General features: G+C 43.1%; 2 protein-coding genes across 2 annotated transcripts; both read right to left on the bottom strand.

Moving 5' to 3' along the window:
* Positions 1-360: 360 nt before the first annotated feature.
* On the bottom strand, positions 361-2,622 carry zgc:109982 (uncharacterized protein LOC553564 homolog). Its single transcript, XM_068707182.1, has 6 exons — positions 2,526-2,622; positions 1,643-1,804; positions 1,311-1,490; positions 1,144-1,237; positions 708-891; positions 361-597 (listed from the first exon to the last, which is right to left on the bottom strand). Exons 1-6 carry the CDS (start codon positions 2,620-2,622, stop codon positions 361-363), a joined length of 954 nt encoding a protein of 317 aa, XP_068563283.1.
* Positions 2,623-2,954: 332 nt separating this feature from the next.
* scinla (scinderin like a) lies at positions 2,955-9,659 on the bottom strand. The gene is made up of 17 exons (XM_068707921.1): positions 9,556-9,659; positions 8,402-8,594; positions 8,085-8,239; positions 7,369-7,530; positions 7,131-7,280; positions 6,907-6,999; positions 6,655-6,787; positions 6,370-6,458; positions 6,047-6,262; positions 5,820-5,953; positions 5,150-5,240; positions 4,539-4,709; positions 4,266-4,440; positions 4,052-4,167; positions 3,860-3,937; positions 3,680-3,740; positions 2,955-3,596 (listed from the first exon to the last, which is right to left on the bottom strand). Exons 2-17 carry the CDS (start codon positions 8,580-8,582, stop codon positions 3,427-3,429), a joined length of 2,175 nt encoding a protein of 724 aa, XP_068564022.1. The 5' UTR covers positions 8,583-8,594; positions 9,556-9,659; the 3' UTR covers positions 2,955-3,426.
* Between the last annotated feature and the right edge of the window lie 8,804 nt (positions 9,660-18,463).

The following is an 18,463-nucleotide window of genomic DNA, read 5'->3' as shown; positions in this document are numbered from 1 at the left end:
AACCATCGAAACGCTTCATCTGATGCACTGACTTTGTTGCTGCCCTTCAAAGGTTTGCTTACTACTTACATATTGTGATAAACGGCTTGCAGGCTTAACGAGTTGAGAGAGTTATGCTCGTTGCTTAATGTGACAGGGTGTGGTTTAAAACCTGCAGCAGGAGCTCACAGACATGTATAAAACATTTTTTTTTTTACTTGCATCCGCACAGTTATTTTTAGCTTTCATACATTTTTTTGTTCACAATAATCCCTGATTCTGTATTTTGCACAGCTAAGAATAAAATTAAAATTAAATAAAGGAAAATGACACCAGACCCACGCACGGATGCATGTATCTTGCTAAAGACAACATGACTCTCTAGTTGCTCTTGTCCTTTTCCAAGGTAAAGCTCTTTCGGCTTCTCCAGCGCAGAAGTTTGAGGAAGTTCAGACTGGCGTTGAAGACCTTGTCGTGTTCAAACACCATTTTGTAAAACGTGTCAATGGGGAGGTCGCCGTTGGGGTCAGCATATTTGAGCGTGGTCATAGGGGTGTAAAGCGTGTTTGTCTGATGACGGAAGGGGGGGTTCTCCATGGTGATGATCTTGAGAGTGTGCTGTAGGAGGGGAAACACAGAGCAGACATAAGCCAGAGGAACAGACGATGCATCTCAGTTGGGTTAAAATGATGAGGTGAAGAATGTCTTGAGGACAAAAGATGCAATACCTCTGCTACATCTTCAGCAGTCTGCCCGAGGGATTCAAAGATTTGATTGTAGTTCTTCAAGTAGATGTTGGTGAACATGTCGGCAGTCACTTTGTCAGCGTTGCTGAGGTCAGTCTTCATGCCCTCCTCATAGACTTTACGCTCAAACTCCGTTATCACTGGACCTGGCTCTATCAGGCTGATACTGAGGACAGAAGGACAGCACAAACATCCTCATGTCTCACCCGATGGAAAGCCGAAAAAGCAGCATGCTAAGTTGAAAGGGAACCGAATGCTACAGCGATACTTTCAATATACTGTATTTAATGGTAACCACCCTGCAGATCTATTCCCTTTAATGTGCGGTTACTGAATGATGCCGTGTTAGCGCTTGCCCCAGACCAGTGTGTGCGTAGACGGCGTGTTCTGCAGAAGCGGCGTGAAAGAATCATCTTACTTGAGATTAAATCTCAGGGCTTGCACCGCTAAGCTTTCGCAAAAGCCTTCCACTGCAAACTTGGACGCTGCGTAGACGTCGTTGAATAAAATCCCTGAAAAACAGAGTGAGACACAGTTAGGACGGGGATTTGTCGAACGATCTCAGGATGAACAGATGTGACCGACCCTGAATGCCCATGACGCTGCTAATGACCACGATGTGGCCTCTTTTCCTCCTCTTCATGTCAGGTAGGATTTCCTTCAGCAGGCGCACAAGCCCAAAGAAGTTGGTGTCCATGACGGTCTTCATCTCATCGATGGACTGACACTCGATGGGCCCAATCAGACCCATCCCAGCATTGCTTACTGTGAGAGGAGGTCAGGCAGGGCAAGGCTTGTTATCAAAGCATGTACAGTACAAATGTGTGTGTAGGAAAACTGGTAACAGGAACCAGAACTTGTGAGAAGCTGCAGCTCTAGTTTCTCTGACTAAATTGAACCAAATGGTGTGGGCTTACTTAGGATGTCCACCCTGCGCTCCGGCAGGCTGTCCACACAGGCTTTGATGGAGTCCTCGTCACACACGTCCAACTGTTTGATCGCCAAAGTCCTGCCCAGGGTCCGACCTGCCGCCTCGACCAGCGCCTCGCCCTTACTCAAGTTCCTCATGGTGGCGTAGACTGCAACAAGCAACATTCATTTGAAGCTGGGACTTTGTTTACTGCCTGGATGCAGAATTAAAGACTTAGTTTAAAGGTTTCTTGCCAAATGATGAGTTAGCTGGACATATATTCTTATATTTACAAAATAACTGTCAGTACATAGCTTTGACTGATTAGTCTCCAAAAGCATAATGGTCAGTATTACTTCTTAAGTGCCTCTTACACTTCATTTGCAGCAATGTAACCATTAACCAGCAAGTAATATCACAAAGGGATCGGCAAAATCATGAATATTCACCATTATTATGCATCTAACTTTATTTTAAATAAGGGATTTCACAAAACTTACTGGAGTGAGGGCTAAAGCTTGTCTTAAGAAATAAGGCCCTCCCCAACCTAACTGAGATTGGACTAAAAAAAAATACTGCAACACCCTCCCCCATAATATTTCAAAATAATAGTTCAATTGATGCAGTTGATAATAAAAATCTTAGGGCACATACATAATTGACAACGGTGCACTATTTTCAGCACTTCATCATTTCAATACTGTCCTTGTTAATCTACCATTCTAAATCGTCTTCAGCGATTAAAACCTGATGCATGTTCAATACAGACACCTTAAAAAGTGAACTTTCCCTCATTTCTTTCTCCTCAGTCCAATAAACAGTTTTAGAAATACAGTTCTAGCAAGTTTAGACAAGTTTTTTTTGTTGTTTTTTTAATTTGGCAATTTTACCCATGAACCTTTTCTTCTCATCCTTTGCGATGCGGGCAGCCAAGGCGAGGCCGATCCCAGAGGAGCAGCCTGTGATGAGTACCACCTTCTGGGTCATTGTGTCTGGTTAGTGTTTGTCCGGCAGCTCCAGCAGCTCCAGCAGCGGAGAACGAACAAGAACAAAAAGAGAAGGGAGGTGCTGGACGTCGAGGAGGCTCTTTAATCCACAGGTCTGCAACTCAGCAGAAGTCTTGTGCACACGGGCTGAAGATTACCGTTAAGGCCGGCCTACACATGGTGCTGGTGCCCGGTGAGGGTTTAGGCTCGTGATAACAAGTTTATTGCTGCGGGGAACGTGAGCGAGTTGACTCAAAAGATTTGACAGAAAAAGCACAGGGTCTTGTTTGAATAAAGGTATCCAATCAGAAAAGACAATCTTCAAAAAAAAAAAATAGTCATAGCTTTTTATTTCAAATTCAGAATTCCTCAATCTATATTTGTCTTTACAAGGTAGGCTGTAAAAAGGGAGATGTTTTGTAGAAAATATACATTTGTTTTGTCGCACACGGAAACACATTTGTGATGTTTTAAAATGAATCTCATACATGACAATCTGAACTTGGGGAGAAATAGTGCATCACGTTCCACTGGATCGTAGACAGCTTTTCAATTTATTGCATAAGAATGAAAACAAAGCTTACAGAGAAATTCCAGACCCGATCCCTGCAAATATATTGTAGATACTGTGTGTGTGGAATACAGATTGTGTGTCGAATACATCAGGGTAGCAAAATGTAATGTGACATTTTTAATGCATTTTCACCCAGACAGAACATTCCAAGCTTGACTATTGTTTGAAGTCCAACGACATGCGATAAGTAATGAATCGTCGCAGGTTTTCTTGCAGCTTCGTGGTTTTCCACTAACCCTTTGAGATCCGTTCCTTCAGGCACTGCAAAGGATCTTTGTTCCACATCTCGGGGTCCCAGGCATGGAACCAGCCGATGAAGGAGTGTGGCTCGTTCCCCTGTTTAATGGTGCTGATGGGCACTCCGCTACGCCCAGAGGGGTCCGAATTCAGATATTGTTCGGCTGAAAGGAAAAGAAGGATGCATTGGTTGAACAGATTCTCTTATGTCACTTCTCCTCATCTTTAATAGCTCCGTTTGTCTTACCAATCTTGAACGATCCAGCTTTCTCCGTCTCATTGGCATCCTTTCCAACCCAAATGAAGATCTGGGGGGGAGAAATAATAAAGGGATTTATGGATACAGCAGCAATAAAAACATTTTTTTAAAAAGAGATCTGTGAGAGCTGACCCTGAATCGTTTCATTCAAAGTGAAAGGCAGCGTACCTGATTCCAGGTGTCCAGAATCATGACATCATCGAATGCCAGATCCATCTGTGTGAACTCGCCGGGCACCTCCTCTGCCTAAATATAGAGAAGTGTGTGTTTATGAAGTGGCTATATGAAAAACAGTCAAAACCAACCAACAACCAATTCCCCTTAATGAATATTAAATAGATGAAAACTTAAGATACTCACTATCAGCCTGCCGGTCTTGTTTGAACAGCCAAACAGCCTTGGAGGCTTAACTGTCTTCTGCAGGGCCAAGGAGGTCTGGTAGTCCTTCTTCCCACCGAGTGCTGTCCAGAAATCAACTGACAACAAGGAGAAAACAACAGTTTTCCACAGGAAGTATTTCACACTGCAGTGATCAAAGCACCCCCCCCCCCCTTTTTTTCCATCACTTGCTCACCTGGCTCCTTGGTCTCCTCCACCTCAGTGGCAGTTCCTCCAAGCAGGCCGGCGACATACTTGGCAGCATCCTTCTCCTCCGCCGTCGCTCCCTTTCCCTTCCACACGTACAGGGAACTGGGCGACTTCAGCACAAACACGTCATTGGTGTTGAGAGAGGAGGCGGTGGGCACCACCTGTGTTCCGCGAGACACAAAAGAGAGGGAGAACGGTGTGGAGTCGCTCATCGTGAAGCATCAGCTAAGGCGCATTCAATGTGATGAACCAAACTGACCTCAACGGCCCGCGTGGCATTGGTGGAGCTCCGGCGGATATGGAAGAGTCGCGTGCTGCCGGGCTTGCTCTCGCCAGACTTGCGGGACGTCCCGCCCAGGTGGACCACCAAGGGGTTGGCTTTAAACACGCTCACAAGATGGGGGGGTTCTTGGCCCTGAGTGACACGAATCTGCCGAGGTACAGCAGGAGCTTAGCCAACAAGTGTGATGAGAGCCTATAGGAGTCATTCACCCTTTGTGCTCGAGTAAGTCATTTCCAGAATAGTTTGCTTATTTGCTGTATGGCTGAGAGTTAGATGAGAAGATCAATATCACTCCTATGTCCGTCCGTTCAATATGAAGCTGAAGCAAGCAGCTGATTAGCTTAGCTTAGCATAAAGGCTGGGAGCGATCCTTACCAGCACTTTTAAAGCTCACTCATTAACACAAGGTTAGTGGTCTCCCGCTGTTTCCAGACTTTATGCTAAGATAACTGGCTGTCGGCTCTAGCTTCATATTTAAAGCCCATCTTCTCATCAACTCTGGCCAAGTAAGCGCATTTCCCAAGAACTATTCCTTCAAAGAAAAACCTGAGTTGTACCACGAATTGTTTTCACAGTAAATGTCTCACCTGGGTAGCTGCTCCACCCATGGAGTCGTCCAATTGGACTGTGAGAAAGGCTGAAGCAGCCAGTTCATCCTTGGTGCACTTTCTCCCTTGCCTAAAGAGAGCAAAGCCATAATTTATTCATAACTCATTCAACCTTCAAGGAAAATCAAGGGTGATATTCACTGCTATGTCTGAAAAGCAAGGCAGTCAACTGCCACAGCAGATCAATTTAGTTGAATCCTATATGAATGTAATATAAAGACAGACTCCAACTATTTATATATGGATAAATGTCAAGTTTCTATGATTTATAAAGGCGCCAGAAGGGGGAGGTTGGGACCATTTCGGTGTCCGATTTGCATATTTTTTTACTTTCCCTTTTATTCTCGTTCCGTTTTTATTTATTCTAACTTTATTATACAGTATATCCTCTTGCATTTAGATGCCAGTCAAGTGTCTGCATACATGCATCTGCTGTTCTGTGTGCATGTAGTAAAACACCTTCAAAAGGTTGGTCACGAGTAAAATATCTACTTAAATAGCTCCTGCATTTGACCTCATCTTTAGTTGATATTGTTCTCACGTTGTGCATACTCCTAAATAAAGGGGGCCCAGTAGAGGCCCAAAAATGTCTTTGCCCGGGGGCCCCTCTAACAGGTAGATCCGGCCATGCTGAAACGTTTGCACTCACCAGGTGTAGATGATATGCTTCTCTCTGCCTCCCCTGTTGTAGGAGTACAGCACCAGGTAACAGTCGCCCCCATAGAACTGTCCATAGGTGGATGGGTCCACGAGTACTTTATCATTGTCTTCCACGCGCCAGATCTACGGACACCGACCATTGTCACATCTACACGTTGATGTATGCATGTAAGCAATGAATATCTAGCGCGAGTGTAGTCTGGCCAGTTACCACACCTTGACTTTCCCGGAGCCATCGTCCACCATGCCGTGCTGGGCAGCCATGTTGTCGTTGCTGTGGAGTTTGGTGGCGTCGAAGGGAATCTGCTCCACTTTGGCGATGCGGCCGATGGTGTAGGTCTTGCTCGGGCCAGTGGTCTCGTCCTTGTCCAACCAGTTGAAGAAGAACTGCTTGAACAGGGTGGTCTCGCCCCCGGCTGGCAGTATCTGGATCTGTTCATGTCAGAAGCGGACAGACGAGCAGGCACATTCATGAACAGGAAGACAAGATAGGGAGGACGAAGTTCCGGTAGCAGACTTTCACCACGTTGCCACATTACCTGGGTATGTGAGGAGTAATTCTTGTCTTTGATGAACTTGTTTGCAGCACTCAGTGCTGCTTTGCGCTCATCTTTATTTGCTTGGCTGCCTATAGTTTGGGGTGTGTCACAGTGGTTAGAGACTACAAACTCTGGTCAAAAATATGGATGAGTCATGTTTTTCCTAGTTGGAGAGGAAGCACAGTGCGCTGACTAACAACTTGTTGCTATGAGCGAACTAAGCATTGATAAATACACAAAACAGAAGGATCCAAATGAGAATATATATATGTCGTGGTGTTATACCTTTCCAGACAAAGATCTTGTTGCTTCCTCCATTGTCCAAGATGTAGCATTCACTGTTGGAGAGCATGTCTTGTTTGAATGGGTTTTTATCCGCCACCAAAGTGCCTGTCATGGAGCCGGCAGCATCGGAAATCTAGAAAGTAGAGAGATGATCAAAACATCTGGATTTATCATCTGAATATTAAATACGCTCTAACGTAACATTTGTCCACAGTCATGCATTTAAAAAGCGTAATATTAGCGCATATTTACCAGATAGAGAGCTGCCACGTTCTTGTTCTGCTTATCGGTGTGTCGATCACTATCGGAGGTTCCTGGAGGGAGGTCGGGCTTGGGTCCAAGCACCTTTAAATAAACACACGCAGACAGATTGCAACATTGCACTCAAATCCTTCCCCGCTGCCGAAGCCAGACGTTCCTTAATAAAGCTGTTCAAATTTTAAAGTTTAAAAAAAAGAAGAAAAAAAAAAGCTCACTTTAATGACAGCCTCTGGCTCGGAGCCTTCGTCAATCATTTCTAGTTCACAACGACCTTTTCGCTCATTGTCGCGGATCGCAACGGCCAGCTCGGTGGTCTTCAGGCGCTCAAAGACATTGGATTCACTGCCAGACCAGTGGAAGATTAACTGGGAAGGAAAAGAATAAAGTTATCACCTGAAGCCTGCACTATTTCAGTCCAACACATTTGGCTATTGAGTCCATCTTCTAGATCACCTTTCCCAGGTCGATGATGAAGCAGTCTCCTTTGTTGAAGCTTGACCAGGAGGCGGACACCTCGACGGCTCTGATTGACCGACGACCTTTAACATGCATCACTCTTTGGACATTTTCTTCGTTGGTGTCCACGTGGTTGAAGCCTGAGGCCACTCCCCCTATCTTTAACGGGAGTAAAGTCAGGAAGAATAAAGCATCAGTACTATTACATTAAACTGCAGCTGCATCGTATGTTGACTTAAAAGGATAGCCTAATCAAAGATGTAAGTTTAAAAGTATTCCTTTTAAGATGTCTGGCTTATTATTATTATTATTATTTCAAATGCATACGTTCCACATCCGTGACACTAAAATAAAACACTGGCTGTAGTCGGTTTTCCTACTGCTACTTCTGGTGTTGTGGCATCAGAAAACGTGTTTCTGCTCGCCTTGTTTGCCAGCTCAAACTCCCCATGGAAATCGTTGCTTCCTGAGGAAGCGACCAACCGCAACTCCAAACATTTTCCAGAATAGCACTGGGAGGAGCCCCACCTCCCCTTTAAACTTGCAACACTTAAACAACCCCTTTAGGCTTAGGCCATTCCATTGGTTTTATTCGTTGTTGTTGTTGGGTCCAAAGAAATTAATGAATCTTAAAAAATCAAAACAAATTCTGTGAAATTATGTTTGAAATGATTTACAATGAAAACAACATAAGTGCGTGGATCGTGTTTCACCTTGTATTTGATGCCAGACTTGAAGTAGCTCAGAAAAGTGAGGGACTCTTCGTTCTGATACTCAGTGAACTGTATTGGGGCTCCACCCAGGCAGTCATCCAGTTGGATCATAAAGATGGCAGCACACCCTTTCTCATCCTGGGAGGCTTCTTTGCCTGTGGTTAAACAGACACAACAAAACGGAAAAAAATAAACAATGGATGGCTTTAAAATAAAAGAGAGCATTGACAGAACAATGAGGGGGGGGGGGGCGGGGGTATTTCTATTATAAGCCAGAGATTGTTTTGAGGCGTAGGCAGAGAATCTAAGTTCAATACCAAACCAGGAGTGGACTTTGTAAGACGGAGCAGGGGTGGTGTTGAGCAGGATGTAGGAGTCTCCAGTGTAGAAGTCTCCATGGAGATGAGGAGGGACGGGTGCCAAGTCCATTTTCTCAATCCGCCACACCTGCAGGCCGGGCTTCTTCCCTGCAGTCGCGAACTCCTTGTGGCACGCCATAGTGCTCTGGGTCTGAGGGAAGACACATCTTCATTAACTAGTGACCCACCAGGCCACAGCAGGGACAGTAACTAACCTTAAAACACAGGAGTTGCTCTATTGTGACAGTTTCATGCAGGGCTGAACGGATTATCTGGAGATTGAAGTCAGTTTTCAAGCACGAATGTCAAACATTCTCCACTTGCAGCTTCTCAAATGTGACGAATTGCTGCTTTTTCTTTTTCTGTTCTGATCGTGAACTAACTATCTAATAAATTGTTTTTCCATCACAATTTTGGGATATTTTAGTCGACTTAACGATTATTAAGTAAAAAGACAAACACAAGAAGGAAAAAAAAGAAAACTCTTTGAAGTCATACAAGCATTGTCCCCAGTGCATTATGTTACTCTATTCCAATTATTTTTAAATCCTCTTCATCTCTGAACAAAAGCTCCATTCTGTATTCACTGCGCATCATTTGCTGATTAACCTGTAATACAGGTGCAGTGCAAATTGCTAGAAGTGTGTTTGTATATAGTCGCGGGGAAAATCACCTGATACATCAGGAAGGGAGTGTCCTCTGCACTTACTGTCAAACTGCAAATGCAATGTTGGGTGTGTGTTTTTTGCCACTCCCCACAGCCAAAGACTTAAAACATGTACCTTGTACTTTACGGTGCGTAATTATTGCAAAGTGTTGGGTGGAACATTGGGGTACAATTGATAAAGTTAAAGAATATGAATCATGCACCAGAGGAAACACGACTTAACGTTTAAAGTATTCATTACATATTTGTCAAAATGTATATCCGTGGAGCATCAACTGTTTTGCTTCCTTTGACGCAGAAAGAGTTCCCGTGTAACAATGAATAATAGAGGCGAATTTCTCAAAAAGTAAATATCCATCTGAAGAGCTACAGTGGGGGGTTTTTTTTTTATAGCATTCTGAAGCATTTTGCAAAAACGTGCAGATAATCAACGACTTGACATTACCTGGTGAGGACAGAAGAGAAATGCTGGGTGAGAAGAAGGAGACACTGCACTGCTGCACGTCCAGGATTCCGCCCCGAGTGTCTGCGGTCAGGTCCTTTATATAGTGCGGAGACACATCCGCGTTGAGACGGAGAGGCGCGTCCAGTCGCATCCCGACCCAGCCCAGTCTGAAAAAGAACATTATGTAACGTCGTGTAAAAAGAGTCGATTAAAAACCCAACGTAGAGCACACAAATCACACAAAAAAACTCTTCAGTGGCATCCAATATTTCCATTTAAATCCTTCATGCTCAAACTTATTTGCAACCTGTGCATGCATTTGCATATATTATAGACATTTAGGTAAAAGTATTATTCATGATTTGGGAACGGAAAATGATCTCAAGTCTTTTCGTTCGAGTTCCCTTTTCAGCATACAACTTGTGGTTACTGTGGGTGAAACGACAAATCACCATTATTGTCTCAGCAGTGTTATGGGTAAAACAAAAATAGTGACTTTTACAGGGGATATGAACTTAAATATTAACGCAACTAAATCTGATTTGTCATCGAGCACATTGGAGTCATGTTTCAGCCGTACAGGAACTTGCTTTTATAGCAGAGAACTGAGGAGATCGTTGCACTTGTCATGGCGAATATATGGCTACACAGCCGACAGCCAGATAGCTAAGCAAGTTGAGTGGAAACAAGGAGCAACAGTAAGCCCCGCTCTCCCCAAAGATAATGTAATCCATTTGCAGAACACAGCAGGAACAAAAACTGCAGAATTATTTAGACCTAATAAACTGTGCATACTGTGAAACACACTCTTCTTGTCTGGTGGCATAGTTGATCCGTTAGAGTGCTGCAGGAATGACTTGCACCTGAACTGAGGTCTTTGGTTAACACAAGCTTAAGAGATCTTTGTTCTACGACAGAAAATACATCAGTAGACACCCCACACTGACCCCCGTCCGGGTCGGCCGACAAAAATACATCATCCCTGCACCGCAGGAAATTAAATTGTTGCAGTTTTAGCAAGTGTTAGGTGTGATTGTCTGGCGCTGTCCTGGAGTTTGTGACCACTCTGACTCCCGTGTGGCAGCTTGACAGAGAGTTAAGGCACAAATCTCTCCTCTGAGCCCCAGAAGTCGCCTCACGTTAGGGCTGGGTCCATCGCTCCTACTCTCAGAGCTGCATCAGCACATTCTGCCCTGTTGAGTAGGTACACACAGCTACACAGTCCCTGTCTGGGACATACCAATGTGCCTCCACAAGACCAAACACATACACAAGTGCACACACACAATTCCTAACTGCTGCCAAACAAAGACAAAGGCTTCCAACTACGGGCTGCTTGTTCAGACTTGAGTGGGACTAAAATCCACTTCACAGAGCACGCGGTGTTGGCTGCTATCATAACCAGCATCGGTCGCAAAATTTCACATAAAGACGTGTAGCCTTCAGCAGTGTTTTGCTGGAAAACAGCTGTGAAGCATGTGGTCCAATCATAGGTCTGATAACAGGGCTTCTTCCTAACTGAGCAAGGGATACATGCGGATACTTGAATCACTTGAGTCAAAACGCCTGACGATGCAAATCGTGAGTTTTAATTTCCTGCAGCTGCACTTGTTCAAAAGCTCAGGAAGGAGATCTTTTGAAGCCTTCAAGGGTCAGTTTAATTTTGAGTTAGAAAGGCTTGGATCTTCCAGATATTGGAAGACATTTTGTGAAATTATTACAGCAAGCGGCAAGGTAGGGGCCTGAAAAGTGGAGCCAATGCCGAAGTGCCTCAAACTTGCATTCTCCCTATTAGCCAGCAGGGGGCTACTTCTCTTGCAAAAAAAATGTCAGATTGTATAGAATATGACTCTACTTCTCACTTGATTTATTACCTCAGTAAACATTGAAAACATGAGTTTATGCTCTCAATAGCTAGTTTCAAGTCTTTATTCAATACAGCATGATGTTCATTTAGTAAATGATGGTCCCATTTAGAGTAAAACAATAAATCAGGGTATGTTTTGGGAAGGGCTACCTTGTGATTGACAGGTCGCTACCACAGCATTGTCCAGTCTGGGTGTTTTCATTTTACAACTTTAACCCAAACATAGTGTTTTCAGTTCATGAAAGTTAATTGTAACATTTCCGCGGCAACCAAAATGCCAAAGTCGAAGCTTCAAACCAGTGTCTTCACTGTGACTTTGTCCACTTCTTTTATACAGTCTGTGAGCTACAGCCAGCAGCCGGTTAGCTTAGCTTAGCATAAACACAGGAAGCAGAGGGAAACAGCAAACCTGGCTAGCTGTGCAAATATGAAAGTTTGAGTTAAACACACGATATGTATGAAGTGTTACTGCGTGACATTTAGAGGTGCTGGTAGGCTGAAAGAGCCATGCTAGCTGTTTGCTCCTTCTTCTAGACTTTATGCTAACTTAAGCTAAGCTAACCGTGTCCTGGCTATGGCTTCATTTATAACATACATATGTTGGAGTGGTATCAATCTTCTTGTCTAACTCGGCAAGAAAGCGAATAAGTGTGTTTCCCAAATTATTGAACTTCAAATAAAGCAATAACAGGTAATGTGTTTTTAATTTATCTATATTTACATGAATATTCCTGGATTATCTGCAATCCCCCATGGAGCCCCTTATAACGCCCTGCCCTTCCTTTTACTAGGTTTACTTTTAATGTATATGGGATTTAAGCAGGATACAAGAAAGGAAAGCAATAACCCTACTAGAGTACTGTGTTGCAGGGGCAAAGGTATTTGAGTGTGCAGGTGAGTGTGATGGCCTTGCTCAGGATATTGAAGCATTTGCTGATCCTGAGTGGATTTGTGTTGCACAGTATATTTGTGAAATTATTCGAAGGCAAAGACATTGAGCAGACATCATAGAAGGAAATAGAGGCGTGCACATGCAGTACAGTAATACTAAATCCAGAAAAAATAAAATGTTAAAGTATGAGCTGTTGTAAATGACTGGACAAATGATGCAGTCATGACTTCAGCAATTTATCTGAAAAGTCTTGAACTCCATGTTAAGAGTTCTACTGTTCAGTGCATAAAGTTCAGTTCACCAGTCATGAGGTGTGATCTGGGTACGCTGTGTACTTGCTGTGGCTCTGGAGGAGCTAGAGCAAGTCTAATTCATTACCCCTGAGGCCGTCAGAAGGGTGTCATCTCAGTTTGGGCCAAAGGAAAGCTTGTGTTACAAGGAGGAACTAATGAAAGACAGGGAAAATTAGTATCCAGTTTTTGGAGATTGACCCATAGGGCAAACGGGCTAAAGGGTAATTCACCATTAATTAGCCGTATTGCCAGACAAGCTACTCACCTTGAATACCTCATTGCTAGCTGTATGATGCACATGTGTCATGCGATGTTGGTCAAAAATAATGAAACCTCAACAACTGTTTCCAAACACAACGTCCGCGCTAATGAAGCTCTAGCATAAGTTCAGTGAGGAAGACTATACTTTTGCATGCTTAGGCTTGTAGTTTATTCTTCATACATGTGCCATTCACTCCTCACACATGCTCACTCATTATTTCCTTGGTGTCATCGTTCCAGGCTGGCAATCATGATATCAGCTGTTTAGGTCAGCTGGTCTCCTTTATCCAATAACGAATCAATGACATCGTTAGCATATTATCTTGCTGCTGTCTCTTTTTAAATATGATTGTCCCTTTACCTTCAGTACGTTCATGCTGCTGTTACGCCCGATATACATTTATTTCTGTGCATACAGTAAACTTAGCACCAGCTCTCACACAAAAAAATTCAAAACCTTTTATTAAATCTGCTGGAGTTGAGTCGCTAGAGCTTGCATATTCTTACAGTGGGTTCATTGTGCAACACATGCATGCGAACACATAACAGAATAATATGGCAGCTAAAAAATTGCCTTGAGGAGGCTGTCGCTGAGTGGCTAACGTGAAGGTGGTGCCACAATAAGGAAGGCAGACCTGTTTTCTCACCCTCCTCCTTTGAGTGGAACAGTTTTAATTTGGATGGCAGGCTTTAACCTGATAAACACCAGCTACACAAAGCTGAACCTGAAAGGTGGAGGACATTGCACAAGCAGGATATCAGGGTTACGCTTTTTAAACTATTTATTTCAGTGTAAATACAGAGGTCAAAGTCCAAGGAGCCTATAAATAGGGAAGGGTCATTATGCCACTGAACTCACATTATTTGCTACACGTATTTGGTTGTAAAAGAGCATTTTTGTTATAAATAATTAATCAACCATCAAACTGTTTTGATGTTTGATAGCATTCAGGAAGGCTGACGTTAGCCAGTTTCCTATTATTGTCAGGGTGTGGCGTTAATCGCCAAATTTGATATCACTGTATAAATCTGGACCTTTATACCGGTACTAGCAAAACAATAATGGCGTCACTGTGACATACTGACCCTTCCTTCTTTTATATATTCCCTTCAGACACCGGGAAGTCAAGCAATAGTCCTGCACATAACACCCCCAAATTGTGTTGCCTTAGTTTGGACAGCTGTTTCCAGTCTGCTTTCTAAGCTAAGCTAACATCTCCTAGCTTCATACAGTCTTTAGACATAAAAAGTTGTACTGATCTCTTCATCTAACTCTCTGCAAGAAAGCAAATGGGAAAAATCGCCGTGAGTCATGACAGAGCTCAACGGAAAGCCAAATGAAAGGCGTTTTCAGTAATTGGCTTAACACCAGTGGGTGTGACTCCTTCACAAAGCTAAGAAGCAGCCTACTGGAAACACTAATGCACAAGTGTAACCACTGGGTATTATTTAAGGCCCTTTAGCTTGGTGGTGGTTCCTTGATTAACTTGAGAAATATGTGAATTGTGAATGTGTCATTCAATGACATGGAGGGAGTTTGGGTGGAAAAATCGAACCCGCTACTTCATTACACCTAAAATAGAGAGGGAACAACCTGGTTCACAACAGTCATGTTGGTGGGTATAAGTCAGAATAGAGAGGCACACCCTCTCTTTTAGTTTTTGGTGTGTCATAAATTACACAACTTTTGGTAAAATGTGCATGTAAGGTAGTCTGGGATGTGCAATACCTAAGGAATGCAAAGTTCTGTCCCTTGGACATATTTTATCTGACATATCATTGATCACAAGTTGCAAGGAAATAACAAGAAATTGGTATAAGACTGAATCCCTTACCATAGAATAATGGTTATAAATCACAAGAAAAATTTATACTGTGGGAAAAAAAAGGACATTTCAGTAAATGCATTTGTTAGTAAATGGAAGAAATGGATGATTTATGACAATGGAAAATGCCTATGGGCTTTCTTATATATACATTTCAAGACACTGGATTTGCATGCACCCTTCTTCGATGATGGACACTTGTGCAACCTTGGCTGTTCTTTCTTCTTGTGTCTGAGCTTTTTTTTTTTCAAATTTTCTCATTGTAAAAAAAGGTCATACATACATAATACTTCTGGTTGTATGCACAAACAAAAGCTAAATGAACATTAACAATAAGAATAAAAAAACACCCAAACTCTGAAATGCAGTTCCTTTTGAGACAACCTGTGAGAAGAGACACCGATTCAATTTCACTGCTTTAGAGTATAAACTTTATCGGTGTCAACGTAAAAAAAACCTTTTAGAATGGCATCATGTAAAATTGCACAATGCATCTGTCTGTATGTGTGCGTAATCTGCATATACGTATGTATTCATAATGGATACTTGTGTGTACAGTATGTGGCCCTTTGGGGGTGAATGACACTTCAACATGTGAACAGGGGAGGCGAGGGATTGAACGTCCAACCCTGTGATGAATGAACAACCTGCTACTCCTAAATCACATACTGCATGTGCCATATAAATAAAGTTTATCATCAGCAGAGTATTATTATTATCGACTCCTTGAAGCCTTTCAATATTTGTTAAAAAATATGAATGGAAAAGGCTGAAGCAGTTCCAAGAAATACCAACTGATGATAAAATCAACTGATGCCTAATATGTGAGGTCAATATTTCAGCTCTTTATTGAAATATTTTTCCAATCTGTGATCTCAGAGGATCATCTCCTGACCTCTCATTTTGAGCAACCATCAAGTCAGGGGAAGAGGTTCAGCCATCATCCCTGCTATCAGGGATTCTAGTTCTCTGGCCAAATCAGTGTCGCCCGACTCCGCTGGTGCAGCGGGGGACTCCATCGCTGTGGAGGCTGATGTTGCGGAGTCCAAGCAGAAGGACTCATAGTCATTGAGCAGGTCACTGAAGCTGCTGACGTCCACAGTGGAGAAAGTTTCCGTATGAGGACGCTGCACCTGGATGGTCTCCATCGCACTCGCCTTTTGGGTGGATGGCTCCGTCACAAATGTGTGTGTGGGAGGAGCCTCCACCACGCCAGTGTGCACTGAGGTCACACATCGCCTCTTTGTCTGCTGGAGGACCTCTCCAGATGTAGACGCTGCTGTAGAAACAAACAAAACACCGATCAATCCTCTAAGACTTGGTAAAGGACGGTAAAAGCTTCTTCTTCTATGTATTTTGACTCTCGATGATCTATCATAGTCCAACAGGAGCCTGGCATGAAGTTTTCATCCCATTTGACATGAAAACCAGCTGTGATCCTCAGAAATATTGTCTTACCTTCAGCCATCTTGGCGGCCTTGCTCCTGTTCCTCTTCCTCTTTACTCCCTACACAAAAACAAACACGTTAGACTTTCCATCTGACAGGAGCTGATAAAAACAAGACTCTTTCACTGACTTTGTTTCATAAGCTCTCGTATTCTGGCGTTAACATGAGTTGTACATACGTAATTGTTGCTGTTTGACCAGTCAGGGTGGCGCTCAGCATGTAGACGTTTCTCTACAGCTGCCTGCTGGTAATATTTGGCCTGTCCTGCATGGGAAAGAGACTTCCACTGTGGAAAGAGGACAACATTAATGAGAGCGGGCTTCCACAAACTCCCACAATGCATTTGTGTCAGAACAGTTTGCGTTAAGACGTGTTCTCTAGTTATGAGACGATAACTGAAAATCATCAAAGGTTCCTGTCCAGATGTGAAGATTTAGATTTAGAGGAAAGAGTTTTCTTGGACACTGATCAATAAAGAATAAGCACATCAGCAGAATCTTTGACCAAACTGTCATGAAGGTTGCGTAACATCGAGTGTCTCTCAGAGCAAACACACTTACCTTCTGTCCCAGGATGCTGTTGATAACCGCCATCCCGCCGGTGTTCATGTCGGCCTCGTGGTTCGGCCTCTGCTCCTTCATGAACAACATGAAGGCGTTTGGCGGCTTCTTGACGTACGGCCCATCGAGGCGCTTGCCTTCACGCTTTCTCTTTCTGTGGGAATACGGAACAAGACAGAAGCATTTTAGGAAGAAGCTCTGAAGTGAGCAGAATAATACAAGACATGGGCGAAATGCATCATCGTCTGTGCTGTGCTGTTCATTAAAAAAGACCGATTATTATAATATTCATGCAGGAATATTGGTCGACAAATAACAGACACAACAGCTGAAAAACTAGAAAAGGTGAATGTGGTTTGTTTAAGAGTTGGTGACCACTGCCAAAGATCATGAGCCAGTCATAAAAAAGTGCACGTTGACCAGAACTGCAGAGCTTACTTTGTGTTAACGGTGTTCGGTGGAGGAGCAGCCGAGTTGAACAAGGAGAAGCTCTCTGGAAGCTGGTACAGCACTTGTCCATTCCTACACAGAGACAGAGAGACAGAGAGACTTTAGTCCATAGAAAGATTGTGTTTGAAGATAAACAGAAGCTCAGTGTGTGTGTGTGTGTGTGTGTGTGTGTGTGTGTGTGTGTGTGTGTGTGTGTGTGTGTGTGTGTGTGTGTGTGTGTGTGTGTGTGTTACTTACAGGACTCCAACAATAGGCAGGTCCTTGAACAGGTCTTGCACCACAGGAACATTGTTATACTGGAGACACAAACACACACAGAGCGGCTGGTTAGAGAAGCTGCAATGGTGTCACCTGTCTATCAGGCTACATCACTGCAAGAACATCTGGACAAAGTTACTGGTTTACTGATGGAATTAAGCTGCAATTCAGTTGAATTATTCAAATAATACTTGTAATAAAACGGATATTCTCTAATTCCAGGTCTTTCAAAAAAATATTTGAATGATTGCGTCATGCATGAATAATTAAACAACCTTTCCATTCTGTCATGTTGTAAGTTAAGGTAGGGTTTGTAAGTTGTTGAAAGTATTAGAATATCATCTAATGCTCATTACATTCAACATCAAGTGAGATAAAGTGTACTTATATTAAAATCATGTTCTGTCCTCCATATGTTTGTTCTAATGCATCCGCCATTGATACCAGGGCTGCTACTAATGATCACTTCCATTATTGATTGATTGATTAACCGTTTGGGCTTTAAATTGCAATAAATAGTCCAAAAAATGTCCATCACAATGTCTTCAAATTCCCTTTTTGGTCAAAGTCCCCAAAAGATTCACACTTGAAAAGCTGCAACCTGTGAATTATGGTCATTGTTGTTAAAAAATGAAATTAATTGATTATTTCAAATAGTTGCAGATCTACTTTGAATTAATGGACTGATCCTTTCAGCTCTGACTGATGCTGATCTTTTCTGATGCAGGTATTGATAAAACTCTTATGATATCTCTCCCTGACCTCTTCTTATCTTACCTGTCCCTGGCTATGAGAACCTGCCTGATTGTACAGGAGACCTGGCTGCTCAGATCTGTGTGGGTCTGCTCCCAGGGGGGTGCACCCATCCATCCCAGCAGGGACGATAGGAGGAGGTGGAGCTGGATCACAACTACCATCCCAGAGGGTGGATAGCAGATCGTTCAACTCCTGATCTGACAGCAGGTTGTTGATGTCCTGATCTGAGAGGAGATCGTTCAACTCCTGATCTGTTAGCAGGTTGTCAATGTCCTGATCTGATACAAGGTCGTTCAA

The sequence above is a fragment of the Cebidichthys violaceus genome, unplaced genomic scaffold, assembly GCF_023349555.1.
Source record: "Cebidichthys violaceus isolate CVI_PGR_0920_01 unplaced genomic scaffold, fCebVio1.0.p SCAF_13, whole genome shotgun sequence".
Lineage (NCBI taxonomy): Eukaryota > Metazoa > Chordata > Actinopteri > Perciformes > Stichaeidae > Cebidichthys > Cebidichthys violaceus.
The sequence above is the reverse complement of the archived record's forward strand: the minus strand, read 5'-3'. Positions and strand labels throughout refer to the sequence as shown.

What these genes read in the sequence shown, in the direction of transcription:
- zgc:109982 (XM_068707182.1), bottom strand. Translation starts at nt 2,622, where the DNA reads ATGACCCAGAAGGTGGTACTCATCACAGGCTGCTCCTCTGGGATCGGC. An exon ending in TGAGAAGAAAAGGTTCATGG is followed by an intron (nt 1,805 to 2,525) that starts GTAAAATTGCCA and finishes TGCTTGTTGCAG; the next exon opens with TCTACGCCACCATGAGGAAC. An exon ending in GCGCAGGGTGGACATCCTAA is followed by an intron (nt 1,491 to 1,642) that starts GTAAGCCCACAC and finishes CTCCTCTCACAG; the next exon opens with TAAGCAATGCTGGGATGGGT.
- scinla (XM_068707921.1), bottom strand. Translation starts at nt 8,582, where the DNA reads ATGGCGTGCCACAAGGAGTTCGCGACTGCAGGGAAGAAGCCCGGCCTG. An exon ending in CAAGATCTTTGTCTGGAAAG is followed by an intron (nt 6,459 to 6,654) that starts GTATAACACCAC and finishes CCCAAACTATAG; the next exon opens with GCAGCCAAGCAAATAAAGAT. An exon ending in TTCTGGACACCTGGAATCAG is followed by an intron (nt 3,741 to 3,859) that starts GTACGCTGCCTT and finishes TCTCCCCCCCAG; the next exon opens with ATCTTCATTTGGGTTGGAAA.